The following is a 19,142-nucleotide window of genomic DNA, read 5'->3' as shown; positions in this document are numbered from 1 at the left end:
TCCATCATCAGAACCTTCAGGGAGGAAAACAGGTAGGTGTAAGACTGTTCTGTACAGTAACTTCAGTAACTTTTGAGTTACTGAACTCAAGTTTTTTGAGTTTCAGTATGTTTCCATTTTTGTCCTGAAAAAGGTTATTTGACAGTTACAGTAAATGAGTGCTTCTATTTTTTTGTAGGACACAGAGGGGACCACCTGGTGGAGGCCGGTTAAATTGTCAGAGGAGCAAGAGAGGGAGCTTGTAAACATGGAAGATGCCACTAATGTAATCCCCCTGCGAGGAGGAGATTGATTGAGGATGATCATAATTTTCGAGGGATAAATGCCATTAGCCTCTCCATATTGACCACATCCTCCGAAAGAACCAATTCCAGATGAAACTGGCATAGATTGGTTCTTTTGAATGATAGTCTGAAAGAGTGAAAAACCAACAAGTGAGTTCTGATATTGTATGAAGTATTGTGTTACATCACAGCATGATAGTTTATGCTGCCATTTGTGCACTCTTAAACTGTGGTTCAGGGTAACTCTATTGTGTTAGTCAGGTTTTAACCTGACCAAAAGGAGACGCATTGGTTGTGTCTTTTGTCTTCATCATGTGAAAAGGTTTTTGAGGGGAAGAACCACAAGCAACATGACTTGCCAGTTCTGGAAATATTGTTTTTAATTTATTGCACCAATGTGTAAGACTATGTTGTAGTGTGTGTGTTTGAGGCCTTGTGTGTTATGTCTGTGGGCAAAATTTATTTTTTCAGCAAGTGAATGGTTTTGAGTGTAGAGCTTCATTTTGACCTGAAAATACGATGTTTGGGAAATTGGGTGAGACGTTATGGATTTGTGTTTACTGTTTTGAGAATACGAGGCATAGTTTCGAGAAATGTGTTTAACCACTCGAAAAAAATACTGTAATCTCTGGCTCACTTCCACAACATGTCTTTGATCCTGTCCTCCTTCTCTCTCCCCAACCGATCGTGGCAGATAACCGCCCCACCCTGAGCTTGCTCGTAGGGGGTCATATGGGGTTGGGTTTTTCTGACAATAGTGCCTTGAAATGACTGTTGTTGTGATTTGCCGCTGTATAAATAAAATTGAATTGAAGAATTGAATTAAAATGAATATTGTAATTCTATTTTGGCCAACAGACAAATGTAACTTTCTCAGAACCTTTGATATAATAACCTCTTTCTCTTCACCTCTTAGCACATACAAACATACGTTACCGTAAACTCGGACAGTTCTTGTGTCCTGCACCATGGATCGGCTGTTTGTGGCCTGTACCGTGACTGAGACTTTGCCTGTTCCTGGGAAACGAGTCAGAAGGTTGTTCTGCAGAGTCAGGATGGGCTGCAGGAAAAATTCACAGTATTAGTGATAAAAACATGTGGAACATCTGGAAAAACAAAAAAATGGAGGTCTGGAGGTCAGAAATATTCAGAACATTTTTGGGTTTATTTAATAAACCTATGCAATATGAAACCTGCTGTGCATAATAAATTTTGAGACTATTTTAATTCATTGCTATAGTCACTGGGCCACAAATTTGCTCATAGCTTAAATTAAAATTGGTATTGCAATTGTTCCAAGCGAGGAACCCTAACAAGAAACCCCCCATATTGTACTCTGGGTCCAGCAACCTACTGCCTTCTTGCAAGAAGGCAGTGCACAATGTAACTAGTTAATACTTAGCAGCTACACAAATTTTGGTCTCTTTGTCACTGTAAAAAGAAACTGAAAAGTTTATACATATCAGAACATAATAAAAATCATCTGTTCTTTACCAGGTCTTAAAATTAAATAAATAAAACTTCAGGCAAAGTACAAAACATTTCCTATAATGCTGTGTCATTGTTTATTGAACAAAACCTTATCCAAAATGCACAATCAGAGTGTCAAATTTAAGTACACCCTTACTAGTTCCTTGGGAATTAAAAAGATAAGTAGCCACGGGGGGCTGCAAATTAAATGCACGTCATTAATTTAATTCGGGAACCCAACCACGGCCACAAAATCAGATTTTTTTGGCAGTTTTCTGGTCTGGAGGAAGAAGTGGAATAAATTCAAGACATTCTTCCTAGTAGTAGAGATCTTGGGAAATTCACCCCAAGGTTACAGTGCAATGCTCAGAGAAAGTGCAAAAACCACCAAAACAACCAACCAAGCAAAAAAACAATCCAAGAACTACATCTCAGACTCTACAGGCCTCAGCTACCATGTTAAATTCAAGATTTAGAAAAAGACTGAACAAGTACAGTGTGTCTGGAAGGGTTCCCAGGAGAAAGCCTCTTTCTAGAAAGAACACAGCAGCACTCATTATCTTTGCAAAATTTTATCTGAACAAACTACAACACTTCAGCAACTGTGTTTTTTGGACATATGTGACTAAAGTGCATATGTTTGGCCATAATGCATAATACATAAAAACCAAACATTTCAGCACAAACACCTCATACCAATTGTCAAACCCAGTTGACAATTAGGTGATTCTTTGGGCTCATTATACAGCAACTTGGCTTAGGCACCATGTAGTCTGCTGCTGCTATTATTTATTATTGTTTGCTGGGTTTTTTGTTGTTGCTACGGTATTTAAACGTAGAATGGGAGGCAGAGCCTTCAGCTTGCAGGTCCCTCTTCTATGGAACCAGCTTGCAGGTCCCTCTTCTATGGAACCAGCTCTCAGTTTAGATCAGTCTTAGAGATTTCTTTTTTTGATGAAGTTTTAGTTTAGTTTCCAGCATCAGGCCTAAAGTGCTGGGGAGTGCTTCTCATGACACACTGTTTCTTCCTCTTAATCACCACTTTTCACGTTTGTTTGTACACCACCCTGTATTCAATCCTTAGTTACTTAGCTGAACTAACGCAATTTTAATGGAATTCCACAGATTTTACAGTTAGAAATGAATTTATAAATGAATGACAATTGAAGTTTTTCCTTTACCTGCATGCTGTCTCCTATCCACCAGTAAAAGACAGTCAGGTTGGCCTCACTGGGAAGGACAGTAGCAGTGAGATTGACCTCATGGTTTCTCCCAGCAATGGGAACCACTTCTAGGTGTACTTCCTGTAGTGGGGCTACAAGAAATGAAATTCTATTAAAATAATAAGAAAGGGTCAGACTCTACAGGCCTCAGCTACCATGTTAAATATTAAAGTTCGTGTCAGTAGAATTAGAACATTTCTAACTGACAAATAAGAAGTGAAAAATGAAGTGAGATTCAGAACGGTCTCCACCATATTTGGCAAAGCTAGACAGATATGAGAGGAGCGAACCAACTGGCAAAAGATGATTTCATCACGTTTTTTCCCTGCTAGGTATTAATAGAAATTCAGGACAAATGAGTATAGATGTTTGTGACAGGCAGTGTGAGCTTCAGTGATGAGACATCAGCAAAAACTCCACCTCCAAGAAAGAAAATACATTTTAGAGGCTGTCTAATTAAAAGACAAGGAAGTTCACCAGGAAACCCAACCTGTGACCTGGATGTACATGGTAGCCTCATCGTGTCCAGCCATATTCTCAGCCTTCACTTTGACCTTGTAAATGCCTGGATTTTCATAACGGTGCTGGATGGGTTCATCAGTCACAGTCAGGTTCTGGTAAATTGTCCGTACCCCATCACCAAGATCCACCTGATACTTGGTGCTGCTGGTGTCACCCTGTTAAAGAAAGATAATGTTCAACAAACTGAAACTGAATAAATGAGGAAAAAGTAAAAAGAAAACAACTTTTGTCCTACCTGCTCCTGGTGGACAGTGAATGTGATGTCATCCCCAGGTGCCACAGCCAGCATCTGCCCTTTTATGCCAACTCGTAATCCTTTAGGCGCGAGCAGGGGGCAGCTGTGCTTTTTAGAGCTCTGCTGCTTGTTTGGCTCCCCTTCACATGAGTTAGATATCATCTTCCTGTAGCTGAAACACAGCAGAGGACAGAGTGTGAAGTCAGGCGTGCACTCTTACTGAAAGCAAGATTAGAGAGTGAATAACAATGCTGGTAGGTGTGAACTTGAGACAGAGCTGGAGCTGGGTTGGAGAAAACGTAAAATCAACAAGAACAGACCCAGTGCTGGACATGTAGGTCTGTCCTAGGTGGCAGTCTTCAGGTGGTGAATCTGGATCATACCAGAAGTCAGCAATGCAGCGGTCAGTTTCCATGTGTGATTGCTCGAATCCATAATCACTACAAAGACATTTCAGCATCATAAAAATTAATAACTGTTCACTAAGCAAGAAAGTTATGCTGGTCTGAGCAAATACTTGAAAAAGTAAAGGCCTCAAAGATAACACAGCATGAAGTACATTTATATGGATACACCGTAATAACATGGGAATGGTTGGTGATATTAAAGTCCTGTTTGTGGCACATTAGTATATGTGAAGGGGCAAACTCCTCGAGGTGGGTGGTGACCATGGTGGCCATTTAGAAGTCGGCCATCTTGGATACAACTTTTGTTTTTTCAATAGGCCATGTGACACATCAAACTTATTGGTAATGTCACAAGAAAAACAATGGTGTGCTTGGTTTCCACGTAACTTTATTCTTTCATGAGTTATTTACAAGTTTCTCTTTGTTCACAGTCATTGACATGTCGAAGAGGTTAACACGTGAGGAGCGGATCGAAATTGTGTTGATATCTGGTGAACGCAGTAACCGGGTCATTGCAGCAGATTTCAATGCAAGACACCCTACGGGACCACCCATCTCCCATGCTACAGTCAGCAAACTGCTTGCTAAGTTTCGTGATTTTTGCCAAAATGTGGACGCAAGCAAACTGTTACTAATGAAGAAACATCAGTGGCTGTCCTAGCTTCATTCAGCAAGAGCCCACAGCGTAGCACTCACCGCATCTCACTGGAGAGTGGCATTAGTTGAACATCCCTTCGGCGGATATTAGCTTCTCACAAACGGCACCCTTACAAAATCCAGCTACTGCAGCATCTCAACGAGGATGACCCAGATCGGCGCACAGAATTTGCAGAATGGGCAAAACAAAAACTGGAACAGGACCCTCAGTTCACGCAGAAGATTTTGTTCAGAGATGAGGCAAACTTTTATGTGAATGGTGAAGTTAACAAACAAAACCACCGCTATTGGTCTGACACTAACCCATATTGGATGGATCCCTCCAAGACTGTTGGACCAACAAAAGTGATGGTTTGGTGTGGTATATGGGGTACAACGATAGTGGGTCCATTCTTCATCAATGGAAACCTCAAGGCCACTGGATATTTGAAATTGCTACATGATGATGTGTTTCCCTCTTTGTGCACTGAAGCTGGCATGTTCCCTGAGTTTTTCCAGCAAGATGGTGCTCCACCACATTATGGGTGCCAGGTCCGAGCATTCCTAGATGAACAGTTTCCTGGAAAGTGGATTGGTCGTGGTGGCCCGAAGGTCTCCCGATCTGACCCCCTTAGACTTTTATCTTTGGCGCCATCTGAAGGCAATTGTCTATGGTGTGAAGATACGAGATGTGAAGCACCTGAAACTACGGATACTGGATGCCTGTGCTGGCATTTCTCCTGTGGTGTTGCTATCAGTGTGTGAAAAGTGGGAGAAGAAGGTTGCATTGACAATCTAACACAATGCAGCACATTGAACACATTTTATAAGTGGTCAGAAACTTGTAAGTAACTCATGAAAGAATAAAGTTACATTGAAACCAAGCACACCATTGTTTTTCTTGTGACATTACCAATAAGTTTGATGTGTCACATGGCCCTCTTCCTATTGAAAAAACAAAAGTTGTATCCAAGATGGCCGACTTCTAAACGGCCACCATGGTCACCACCCATCTTGAGGAGTTTGCCACCTCACATATACTAATGTGCCACAAACAGGACTTTAATATCACCAACCATTCCCATGTTATTATGGTGTTTTCCATATAAATGGCCCACCCTGTAGTGTGCACAGTGTCCTTTATTTGCATTTATAAACAATACATTTGCTTTTGTTTCCGCATTCTACTTTCAGATACAATAATAGAGGAAATATGATGTAATCTGAAACCAGTTCAGTGCATATTTACCAGTTGTAGTCTTTCTCAGTACACTGGCAGGGTTTGTTGGTCAGAGCTGATGTGTAGCTTTTTCCTTTTATGCAGAATGCAGTGTCCTTCCTCTTCCTGAACGTCCGCTCCTGGCCCATAATGCACTTTTCCTCCTAAGGGTGATAAAATCCATGTGCACACTCTGTAGCCACTTATATGTTTGTACAATCTGATACAACCAAACACAGCTCGAGAGCCATGACCTTAGAAATAGATAATTTCCCTTGGAAACTTCAAAAAGCTAGAATCTATAACACAGCTTAAATCATGTGAATGTGCTGCATCTCTGTGTGAGTCCGTGTGCATTACCTTCTGATCTGTGAACTGCCAGGAGTCATAATCAGACTCAGTGCACTGACGGGGAAAAGACTGCCTAAAGTCCACTTTCACCAGCTCCCAGTCTGACCTATAGCTGATGTGGCCAAACACACTGCAAGAAAACACACACACACACACGCAGTATAACGAAAAAAGCCTTTTTTTGTCGGCACAAAGGAAAGTCTGAACATCAGGCTTTTTTCATTTTTTAGCATCAACACCTAAATGGTAAAGACAGGATATTTCCTTAATGTTCTGCTTGTTTGATAAAACATTAACAACGTTCTTGCTTCCAGCTGTTTGTTAGATTCTTTCCTCTGTGTTTCCTCAGAGTCACTGAGTTGCACTCACTTACACACCTGACACAAACAGCAGCAACTTCATTAATTATTCTAAGACTGGTAATTCACAACATGTGCTTTTCTAAAACACAGAGTGGCAGTTTTAAAATGTAAGTATTTATTTTACAGCATTATTGTGGCATTATTGTGTATGATGCAAGGGGCAACACTGAGATAATCTTTACCTAAACCATCTTGCAGCTTTACAAATGGATTGTATCTCTATTGGAAATGTAGCTCAAGTGATAAAGCCTTTTATCAAAGTCACAGTTCCCCATCCTTTCCACTAGATGGTGGTGTTCTACAGGAAATCACAGGTGATGCGCCATATTCCCATTACTGAACTCAGCTGTTTAATCTGTGTGTGTCTGTTAGAACATTTTTAAGCATACTGATGTGACTCAAATCAGTCACTCTGACATATGTTATTGGTTTGCAATCACTTCGTTGGAGTGCCGCGCAAGCAAGACTAATGTTGTCTTTACCAGCGTCGTTAAAAGGTAGTGACAGATGTCTCGGCTGCAGATTCACATATGCTGATGTTCCACTTTTTACCTCTGTTGTTCTTCTTGCTCTTACTTGTTTGATTTGGTCAAATACGGATTATCCTGCTTCTTAAATTTGGTGGATTTTTAAAGCAATTATCTGATTTAAAATTATTCCATGCTGTGTGGTACAGACTGTCAAAAAAGTTTGGATTTCAGTTTTGCTAAGGTAAAATTTGAAGTCTTATTTAGTAACAATTAGCAGGATCTGTGCTAATATTAGCTGATAGCTTACGACATCACCCTCCTGATCAAATATGGTAACCTCTGACTCCAAAATAACGACATGGCAGCTGCCCAAAAATACTTATCTTGAGTCTTTAATCTAATAAGTAGCTACAAACTGTCTATCTTTGTATACAGTCTATGATCACAATACGCCAATTTCAAAATTCTGAAAACCACCTATGGAGGACAAGGAGAAGATCCTGCCTTAGTAATGTGGATGAACGCATGTTTAACATTTCCATCCGTGAGTCTTATCTAGATTTTGTAAACAACATTTTGCTGGGTCACTGCAAACCTTTCAGTGTACTTCAGTGTAAAAATGTTTATTGCTTTATTTGTGTATTAATTCCCACCAGCTGTGGAGTTAATTTAGTTATTTCTTTGTCTACTGTTGAATGGGCGCTCCAGAGCATTAACACTTCTGTTAGTGGACAAACAACAGTCCAATCAGCTCAGTGAACACAAATCAAAACTTATTACAGTTTTTTCTGATTGCTTAAGCACATTTTTTGTAACTATTGGCTAATTTTGCAAAACTCTTCACACAAATAAGAAAACCTGTCACCCAATAATCAAAACATTGTAGTTCTCTTGCAAAAGCAAACACAGCTGGATTAACTCTTCACACCTTCGTAAAAATGGTGTTTCCGTATCAAACAGTACACACAAGCCATCATCTACTAAGCACACAATGCGCCAACTGCACACTGATGGTATGAATACAAAACACATCTGGCCTTTGCTTTCTCTGCGCACAAGGTAGGCTATGTCAGTTTGAGCTCATACTTCTATCCATAAGCATAGAGGGATCCAAACTTCAAGTACTGGTGTTTATTCAAACACATCAAAACAAACACAAGTGTTCATTTCCAAGTATAGGATTATTTGCAATCGCCATAATGACTATATGGGTTACTTGGTCTGCAGTGAACATGCTTCCTCTGCCCCAGCATCTGGTCATCTAGCAATTCTGTAAAGTAACAATTTCAGTATTTTTACATCAATGGTTTTGGTGTGTTTCTCATTGGCATATGGCAGTGCTACAAATCTTTGTGCGAAGTGACTGTACTAACCGATTCTCATTTCAAGATGTCCTTATGGTACTTGCTACAGTGTAGCGGCTCGAGTTAGGCTGGACCCGTTGGCCAGCTACCCTCAGGGTCATTCCACGGTTGATGACATGGTCCACTATTGTAACTCTGATGTCATCAGCAATTCTATTTCTTACTCTTCCTACCCTTCCTCTCCCCCTTCCTCGTCTTCCTCTTGCTCCTCCTTGTCCTTGCCGTCCTCTTCATCCTACTTCTTCACCTCCACGTCCTCTTCCTCGGCCTCCTCTACTTCTCACTCTTTCTGCTCCCTCCATTGTACTCCGCACACACAGCTTACCTGTATTATAGTGCTTAGGCTGATTGCAAAGTGAACTAATTATCTAAAAAAGTTTTCACATGTGAAAGTGTGCCAGACAGTTGGCAAATTAGTGTTAATGATAGCCATACATGTGTATACTTTTGCTAGGAGTGTGTTGGAAATTTGGTAATTGAGTGTTGTGCAGTGAATTGTGCCTACAGTTTTGCAAAGTGTGTGTTACAAAATTGCAAACTGAGTGCAAAGCAGTTTTTGTGCTTTTAGTTTTGCAAACTCAGTGAGTGGTTTTGCTATAAGTCTGAATAGTTTTAGAGATTGTGCTACAGGAATCACAGTTAGTGTTTAAGCATTCAGAAAAAACTGTAACAGCTCCCTTTGTTAAACAAACAGAGCTAAGTAGGAGAAAACACATGTTTGTACATTGTTTTCAGGAGAGTTTTGTTGCAGAATGTGATTAGATACAAACCAGTGATGTGGTTTTCTATTATGTTTCTTACAAGTGGTTTAGAAGCAGCAGAATGAGGTGATTTCATGATCTCACAAAGCAGTATGTGCAGTAGAAACCCGCCTGTGCTGTCCTGATATTTGACTGGGTGTTATTAGTATGAGTGGTGGACGAGCTCTACTCCCCACCTGTCCTTGGTGCTAAGTCACTGTTCAAAGACTTCATTACGGGATGGCAGCCTCCGCCATCAAAAATCGAAACTCCGTGGCAAGGATATAGACCCTGGCTAATCTATCAGACATGAGCTGCCCTCAACACCCTTCCTTGGCCGCCGACCCTATCTCGCTGGAGTCAGTTGGATGGCACATATATATGTGTGTGTGTGTGTGTGTGTGTGTGTGTGCGTGTGTGCGTCTGAGTGTGTCTCAGCCCAGAGGCTGTGTGCCTGACATCTCTGATAATGGTGAGTGAGCTTGAATGTTCGATCTCTCCTCCTCATGTGTGTGTGCCTGCGCGTGTATCTGTGCGTGTGTGTGACAATCTCTTTGCCCTTCTCAGCAGATTACTGCTAGGAGTGAGTCTTATCTGTGTGCCAAGGTCTGGAGTCTAAGATGATGTGACAAGTGTCACTCCTGCTAACTTAGAGATGGAGAGATTTGGAGAGAGCGAGTGAGAGAGAGAGAGCAAGCAAGAGAAGACAGACTTTACGCCTAAAAAGATATGAACCTAAAGCTACCTGCAGTTGATATTCAGTACTCATAGAGTGAGAAGCCAAAGAAATCGAAAACTGTAGTGGTACCAGTTTTCAAGAACAAAAGAGTTATAGTAATTACAGACTGATGAAGATGATACCGATAAGCTATGAATCTGTTGATGGTAGATGTAATATTTTCTTTGAAAGTGCTGATCAGGAAGTACAGAAAAGGTCAGAAGGTTTTGCAAAATGCTTTTGAGGATTTCGAGAAACAATATGATAGGTTGCCAAACTCTATGCTACAGCATTAGGAAGTCAGGATTGGCAGAAATGTACGTGAGGCCAGGACATGAATGAGGACAGGGAGACAGGTGGAATTACAAACAGGTACTGGCTTTGACCCCCTTCTTGTTTACAACAGTGATAGACAAGCTGACAGATGCAATCAGGCAGGAGTCTTTGTGGATAAAGATGTTCACAGTTAACACTGTGATTGTGTAGGGAGGAGTAGGTGGGAGAGCCTGGAAAGGTGGAGGGATACGTTGGAGAGAAGAGGAGTGAAAGTCAGAAGAAGCAATGTGAATGAGAAAGAGTGACAATACAAGGAGCAGAGGTAGTGAAGATGGACAGTTTCAACTAATATGAGGCTGATGCTCAAATTTTTGTTGGGAGAGACCAAATGGACAGTATTAGAAATTAGTATATCAGAGAGACGGCTCAGGTTGAGTACTTTGAAGACAATGTTAGAGAGGCAAATAATGAGATAGTAAAGAGTTTGGACAAATAATGCTGTATATCAAGCTGCCAGGCAGAAGAAAATAAGAGCAATCACAGAGGAGGTCCATGGACCTAGTGAAGGAGGACAAGCAGAGCGTTAGTGTAAAAGATGAGGATGCAGGGGATATGGTGAGACAGAGGAAGGTGATTAGGCTGTGTTAGAGTGTAAAGGTTCTCAGGCCTTGGTTTAGCTCACTGGGATGAGCAGGCGCCCATAGGCCGTTTGGCTGAGAGTGGCAAATCCGAATCTGAATCCGACCCCTGTTCATACAATACTGTCTTTCAAGCTGTATATAAAGAAATGAGGGCTTATGGCTCAAGACTTATGCACAGCACCGTAGACGCTAACTAAGCTGCCTGTACTGCTGTACTAGTCTAAGCCTGCTCAGGATGCGTTCACAAATACTTAGCAGACTATGGGAGTAATATGTCAGCAGGTGAGTATGTAGGGGTCCTCTGCTCCCATCATTCTCTGCTTTAATGTGAAACTGAAGAGAAACTAGGTGCCACTCTCCAAAAAGGGGGACTGCTTTATTGGAAAAGAAAAATGAGCTCCTTTAAATGTACTCTATTACCCGGTAGACCTTTCAGACAACTTATTAAAAACGTATACGAGTACAGGAAGAGTTAAGGATACAATAAAAGGTAAATTGTAGGAGATGTAAGGTATTTAAATTCTTCTCCACAATGCTGAATAGATATGGAATATGAGAGAATATATTGTCAGCTACATAAAGGAAAGTTTGAATTTGTATTTTTTTAAAAGGCACCTAAAATTTCAGACCCTTTTCAGTTAATTTAACTGAACAGTGTGTTTTATCATTCTGGCAGAAGCACTGAAATTGAAATTTTCACTCACGTCATGACCAGGGTCTCATCTCCTGGCTCACTCAGAAGTCCATCGACGAACACGGAGGTGCTTGTAAAGTTGTGAATGTTCCACGTCCGTCCTTCATCAATACTGAACCTGTGGGAAAGGATGAAGTGTTCAGAATCACCAAGACAGAAGCAGAGTCTCATGAAACTGTCTTCAGATATAACAAAAGAGCCTTGCCCTGATGTCAGCAAATGAAATCTTAAATAACAATCAAAATACTAGAAATCAACATTAGACTTATCATTTGGTACTTCTAATGTTGATTTCATTTGGTACTTAATGCATTTAGATTATGTTGCCCTTTATACTGTCTGTCTAAAACCTGCGTGATTAGCACAACTAGCTAAATGCTGAATACCTAGTGCATCCTAGAAAACTGGTGTATCCACTTCATGGTGTAATTTCAGTTTATTTTCAGTACAGTTTCTCACATTGTCCCTCTGTTTGGTTCAGAAAGCTATCAGATGTTAAGGTAACTTTTTCAGCTCATAGCTAGCTTGTAGCTATTGTTTGCCATTGTTTACGGGCCTGGCAGACTCACTGAAATTATTAGTTCTTTAAACCAACTGCAATATGGATAAAATTATTTATCAGATACTAAATTTTATGTACCGTTAGAATCAATACAGAGCACATGTACTGTTTTATATTTGAAATGTAGCTCTGTTAAAACATTTCTGAATTAAAAGTATTATTGTCTTTTGAGATAAAAACAACTAAGATTTGTGTAATTCATTTTTGAAAGTAATCGCATAAAATTTTGGCAAAGCCATGGAAATATGGTTATGATCAACTACCTAACATTCATATTAGGTCAAACAATACTTTGTTTGCAGAGTCTTGACATGTTTTCTATGTGGGATAAATGGTAAATGGTAAATGGCCTGTATTTGTATAGCACTTTACTCGTCCCTAAGGACCCCAAAGCGCTTTACATATCCAGTCATCCACCCATTCACACACACATTCACACACTGGATACTGCACACATTCTTACCAACAAAATGCTTATTTTATCCCATTCTGTTGGTTTTTGTCTTTTGCCCTTCTCCCCCGTCCCTCTTCTCAGCTGTTTCTCTTTCCCTCTTTCTTTCTCCCCTTCTTTCCCCCAGTCAAGTCTGTCCCATATTCAGTAAGTGAAAATAAAATAAACAATAAAAGGTGAATCAAATGGACCATTACGGCAAGGCTGGGGTGGTTAATTTGGTAAAGTAAATCCGTTGGGCATCTTTCTTTGCCTTTAGACAACAATTCTGATGGCAAAAGAGCCAAACGGGACAGGCAAAAAAAAAAAAAAACCATACAAAAAGTGATTGCAAAATGTTTGATATTCTAAACATGGGAGCAGCTAGGTGCTTTCCATAGCTATGGTCTTTCACCAGAATTATCTTAGTGAGATAATAAGGTGGCTGTAGCTTAGGAGGCAGAGCAGATCATCTGCTAGTCAGAAGGTTGGTTCTTTAATCCAAGGCTGCCAGACAAGATACTGAATCACACAATGAGTGAGGAGTTTGAACTTTAGATTAAAAAAAAACCCCAAAAGCTTATGCAGTAGAAAACTGTTCAATTTAAAACTGGTTAATATGAGATGAGGGTGTACCTTTTGATTTCCTTCATGTTCACTTCAATTCAATTTTATCTATATAGGGTTATAGTCAACAATAGTTGCCTCAAGGCATGCCATGTTGTAAAAACCCTACAATAATAGATACCCCCTCATAAGCAAACTCTTGTGACAGTGGGACAGAAAACTCAATTTTTAACAGAATGAAATATACGTTTACAACAGATATTTTTAGTAGGTTAAATGAAACATCATTCGAAAGTCATGGAAATTCATTGGTAAAAATGTGTATAAGAACTGTGTAATTTGTTTTTTATAAGTAAAACTATGTAGTGCCAAAATGCACATACATAACAAAGTTGGATCACTGAAGTTGTCTATACATAGAAAATTGACAAAATATAATTCATTGCTAATTAAGTGCTTTTTATGCTTTTAGTCACAATGAGATCCTTTTTGTGAAACTCAAATGTCTGTTATTCAAGTTTTCTTTAGTCCTGTCTAAAATGAGGTTTGTGAAGCAAGCAAGAAGAGCCATCTGCCCAGCTTTATTTACTGTGCCGACAACTCATGCCATCAACAGTGGCAGCAGTACTGAATAAGTGTGACTGTGTGATGGAGAGGGATCAATGTTGAATCGAGCAGTGTGTGGCTCGCTCTGCGGGCTGTGTTTTAACGATGTCCTAACAAGGAGTGCAATAAGATAATCACTGGGTAAACAGGCACTGTGAAAGAAAAACAGAATGGATATACAAAGCCATCAAAGCTAGGCCTTGCTAGGCCTTTTTATGCGTCAAACAAAGGGTTCTCTAATCTAACAGTGTGTGAAGCCACTTTCCAAAGGCAGAATCAGTTACGTCTTGGGGCCTTTCAACTTTAATTCCTTAAAATTGATGAATCAAGGAGTACTGAGGTGTGAATGTAAGCAGGCTATGAATTTCACTCAGACTCTGTTCCTTCATTTCTACTCACTACTTCTTGTAACATCTGACGTGTACAACCAAGCGCAACATCATGAAAGACTTCTGACAGTTCAAGTTTTATTATCTACAGGACAAAGACACTAATGGGCACCACCAAGAGAGTTCTTGGCATTAGAACAAGAAAGCAGAATAAAACTGCCAAGGGGACGGTTCGTCCAAATTCCTTGCCTCTGAGTTTGGTCATTTGGATTAACTATAAAAACATTTGCCCTTCAAAGTGATCAGACAGCAGATCACAGGTAATTCGAGGCATGCTGAGACCCTAAAAGTCTTTCACCAGAATGATTTTGTTATTTATCAGTAATAATGGTATGAGTGATATGGATGAGTGAATAGTAAATGAGGCGCTAAAGGCTCTTTTAGACTTTGGTTCATTTGACCGAGGAAAGAAAAAAGACATTGCTATCTAACAAAACACATAGTTACATAAAATGAGGCATAACGCAGTGACTAGACAGGTTTAGTGCCATCATCCTGCATGATCAGTTCTTATCATAGTAACTAAATATGATATATATTTGAACTGCTTTTTGTCAGCTTTCTATACGTATAAATACGATCCCTAAAGACCATGGAAACTTTGACCAGATGGCAACTGATGATGGACTCGTTGAGCAATAATGCCTTTTTTCTCTTTTAGAGTTATTCTTTTTATAATAAAGAGCTTTATGTCTGTGAAGGTTCTCAGTCATCCAGGTCATTGTAGTCAAAGGAGCTTGCAAAGAAAAGCGTCCTAATTACTCCAAGTTTGTGTTCCAGAGGGTGATGGGAGTCAAAGAGGAGGTACTGGTCCGTGTGTGTGGGCTTCCGGTTCTATGTTAAGGTTGCCGTTCTCTTCAATGTGCACAGCACAGTCCAGGAAAGGCAAACAGTCGTCCTTTGTGTCTTCCCTGGTGAACTTGATGTTTTAATCCACAGCGTTAATGTGCACAGTGAAGGATTCCACTTCTTGTGTCTTGATTTTGACCCAGGTGTCGTCTACATATCTGTACCAGTGGCTGGGTACTCTTCCTTTGAAAGAGCCAAGAGCCTTCCTTTCCACTTCTTCCATGTAAAGGTTGGCTACAATAGGTGACACGGGGGAGTCCATGGCACAGCCATGTTTTTGTCTGTAGAAGCCTTCGTTGTATTTGAAGTATGTTGTGGTAAGGCAGAGGTCTAACAGTGTGCAAATCTGATCGGGTGTGAAGTTGGTCCTGTCTTCCAAGGAGCTGTCTTCTTGTAGTCGTTTTCTGACAATCTCCACTCAAAAGGAAGCACTCAAAACGTGCGGCAATCCTAAATGGGCGTTCTTAAAGTCAGCAAAGAGGCACAGAAAAGAAGATCAGACACCAGCGAGGGAGGATAAGAAGGACAGACGCAACAACATTGTCATCCTCTATGTAGCCGGTGTATCAGAAAAACTCAGGAGAGTTTTCTCCAAGCATGACATCCTGGTGCATTTCAGACCCAGCAACACACTCAGACAAAAACTGGTTCACCCGAAAGACAAAACGCCAAAACACAGACTTAACAATGTGGTGTATGCTGTACAGTGCAGCGAGGAATGCCCAGACCTCTACATTGGAGAGACCAAACAGCCACTTCACAAGCGCATGGCACAACACAGAAGAGCCACCTCCACAGGACAAGACTCAGCAGTCCATCTGCATCTTAAGGATAAAGGACACTCTTTTGAGGATGCCAATGTTCACATTTTGGACAGAGAGGACAGATGGTTTGAAAGAGGAGTGAAAGAAGCCATCTATGTCCACTGTGAGCGACCATCTTTGAACAGAGGCGGTGGTTTACGACACCAACTGTCTGCCATCTATAATCCAGTTTTGAGTTCCCTCCCCAGACGCCTTAACGCCCACTCACATCCTGGGCCATCTGACCTCAGGAATTCGCATGATAAGGTGGGGCCAGGTTTCACAATGAGCTCACCCGAAACCCTGGCTGATTGGGACCCACACCCATTTTCACACCTTGGCTCAGGCGATTAAAAGATCATCAATCAGGGGGTCCTTTTGTCCCTCTGTGGGGGGATTCTCCCACTAGGTTTAAATCTGGGACTCTCCCCCATTTAACCTTAGAACTGAAGAAGCTTCTCGGATGAGAGGTGAAACGTCTTCAAGCAACTTAAAGAAGTCCAGACGCTTTTCTTTGCAAGCTCCTTTGACAATAAAGAGCTATAATTATATCTGTGTGGCCTGGCTTAACCTCACAGAGACAAAGAAGCAAAGCTGATAAAAAACAATGGGTAGAAAGGAGAAAGACCCTCCTACTCTCCTGGCAGAGGTCCGAAGGATCTTCTAGGAATCACTCAACCATCCATTATCTGTTGCTCTCTAAGGCTCTCAGTGTAAGTTACCACACCACCTTACCCCAGTAAGAAGAAAACCTCTTTTATTGTACAGAAAATCTAGGGTTAACCCTGAAGTGAAAATTCTGCTCCCTCATTCACCAAACTAATTAATTATCTCGTTTCCATCTTTTAGTAATATGAACTGAGAAAAGTCAAGCGTGCAGCTGCCAAGATGCCACTTGCCACCAGTTTGGCCATATTTCAGAGCTGCAATATCACTGGAGTGCCCAAAAGCACAAGGTGTGCAATACTCAGAGACATGGCCAAGACGACCACCACTGAACAAGACACACAAGCTGAAACGTCAAGACTGGGCCAAGAAATATCTCAAGACTGGTTTTTCTAAGGTTTTATGGACTGATGAAATGAGAGTGAGTCTTGATGGGCCAGATGGATGGGCCCGTGGCTGGATTGGTAAAGGGCAGAGAGCTCCAGTCCGACTCAGACGCCAGCAAGGTGGAGGTGGAGTACTGGTTTGGGCTGGTATCATCAAAGATGAGCTTGTGGGGCCTTTTCGGGTTGAGGATGGAGTCAAGCTCAACTCCCAGTCCTACTGCCAGTTTCTGGAAGACACCTTCTTCAAGCAGTGGTACAGGAAGAAGTCTGCATCCTTCAAGAAAAACATGATTTTCATGCAGGACAATGCTCCATCACACTCGTCCAAGTACTCCACAGCGTGGCTGGCAAGAAAGGGTATAAAAGAAGAAAAACTAATGACATGGCCACCTTGTTCACCTGATCTGAACCCCATTGAGAACCTGTGGTCCATCATCAAATGTGAGTTTTACAAGGAGGGAAAACAGTACACCTCTCTGAACAGTGTCTGGGAGGCTGTGGTTGCTGCTGCACGCAAGGTTGATGGTGAACAGATCAAAACACTGACAGAATCCATGGATGGCAGGCTTTTGAGTGTCCTTGCAAAGAAAGGTGGCTATGTTGGTCGCTGATTTGTTTTTGTTTTGTTTTTGAATGTCAGAAATGTATATTTGTGAATGTGGAGATGTTATATTGGTTTCACTGGTAAAAATAAATAATTGAAATGGGTATATATTTGTTTTTTGTTACGTGGCCTAATAATTATGCACAGTAATAGTCACCTGCACACACAGATATCCCCCTAAAATAGCTAAAACTAAAAACAAACTAAAAACTACTTCCAAAAACATTCAGCTTTGATATTAATGAGTTTTTTGGGTTCATTGAGAACATGGTTGTTGTTCAATAATAAAATTATTCCTCAAAAATACAACTTGCCTAATAATTCTGCACTCCCTGTATACAGGCAGTGTGCTAGGGAGTCTTCTCATTTCTCAGCCTGCTGCCTTTTCATAATTAGCTGATATGAATGCCTTGTGAGAGCTACAGAGTGTAAAAAAAAAACTCATTCAAGTTTGAGTGAGTGTATGAGGAGCTGGGGAATTATCGGAAATGATTTGAGGGAGTGTGTGTGTGTGTACAGTCACTTATAAAAGTCGAGATGCACTCTTCAAGTGTCTGTGAAATGGCATGGCTTTGATGCACACAGTTGTAGCTATCTTACCCCCGCTTGGGAACATGGTGTAATCATTTTGGAGAGTCAAAGGCACTACAGAATCTGGGAACAAGTCATATTTTCAGGATTTGGAAAGATAGTATGGAGTGTATAAATTTGGAGGACTTTATGAAGAAGCATTTCAGGTCAAGAACAGTTCTTAATATACAAGTACTGACAACCTACCCAGTCCTCCACCTATACTTGTTTACTAATATATTTTTCCTTTTCTTGCCATTATACACTTTTTTGTCATCTTTGCTTGCTGTGTGTGATAGGTTAAACCAGGCCACAGACTTACTGAAAGCTCTTTAATATAAAAGGAATACATTACCCCTAAAAGAAAAAAACAATCACATTACTTCCCTAATGTGAAGTAAAATAAAATATATTCCAGTTTTTACCACTAATGACTACCTTCTAAAGCAGTTAATAGGAGAAGTTCACATTAAACTATGAAGTATAATACCAAGGTTCAAAAGAAAACTTTCTAAGATTAAAAAAAACAAACAATGGGACTGGACAAAATCATAATGTTGTCTCTCACATGTACACAGAAGAAATACTTATCCTCAAGAGTTTCACTTCTAGGTAAAAAAGGTTAATAATAAATCTTAATAGTGACGCTTATAAATACAACTTACACTTTCCAATACATTACTGTTCAGAAGTTCAGAAGTATGCCAGATGACATACAAAGCAGAAAAGACACCATTCAAAGGCTGACCATGAACTGCAGTGTCCCAGGTTTTAGGATCATTTTTCAGGGTGCACTGTATATGCAATTTATAGCACAGCAAAGTACTGTGGATATAGAGAAAGGCTGCATACTAATGTATAACGGATAAAAATGTGTTTTGTGTGTGGTATAAAAATGTTGTTGTTGATAATTCTTCATAATGCAATCAGTAATTTTGTTTATAAAGGGCAGTATTTTCCAACTTTTTGGAGCCACAGCACATATTTCACATTAGAAAAACCACACCACCAAACAAAAATGTAACAAAAAACATATTGATAATTTTCTTACGCGCACCAGGTATAGCGGAATTGGCTTGGTTTATCCTCAGTATACCT

General features: G+C 40.5%; 1 protein-coding gene across 4 annotated transcripts in view; it reads right to left on the bottom strand.

Annotated features, from left to right (window-relative positions):
* The window catches only part of sorcs2 (sortilin-related VPS10 domain containing receptor 2), a 416,004-nt gene that overhangs the window by 7,191 nt on the left and 389,671 nt on the right, over nt 1-19,142 (bottom strand). For all 4 annotated transcript variants that reach the window (XM_076881972.1, XM_076881973.1, XM_076881974.1 and 1 more), the window contains exons 14-21: nt 11,623-11,730; nt 6,357-6,477; nt 6,027-6,160; nt 4,055-4,174; nt 3,735-3,906; nt 3,468-3,654; nt 2,936-3,069; nt 1,221-1,344 (exon numbers count right to left, since the gene is read on the bottom strand). In XM_076881972.1, the coding sequence (XP_076738087.1) occupies nt 1,221-1,344; nt 2,936-3,069; nt 3,468-3,654; nt 3,735-3,906; nt 4,055-4,174; nt 6,027-6,160; nt 6,357-6,477; nt 11,623-11,730 (1,100 nt within the window). The remainder of the gene's footprint in view (nt 1-1,220; nt 1,345-2,935; nt 3,070-3,467; nt 3,655-3,734; nt 3,907-4,054; nt 4,175-6,026; nt 6,161-6,356; nt 6,478-11,622; nt 11,731-19,142) is intronic.

This window comes from Maylandia zebra, linkage group LG3 (assembly GCF_041146795.1).
Source record: "Maylandia zebra isolate NMK-2024a linkage group LG3, Mzebra_GT3a, whole genome shotgun sequence".
In the NCBI taxonomy this organism is placed as follows: Eukaryota; Metazoa; Chordata; class Actinopteri; order Cichliformes; family Cichlidae; genus Maylandia; species Maylandia zebra.
This window is presented reverse-complemented; position numbering and strand designations above follow the sequence as displayed.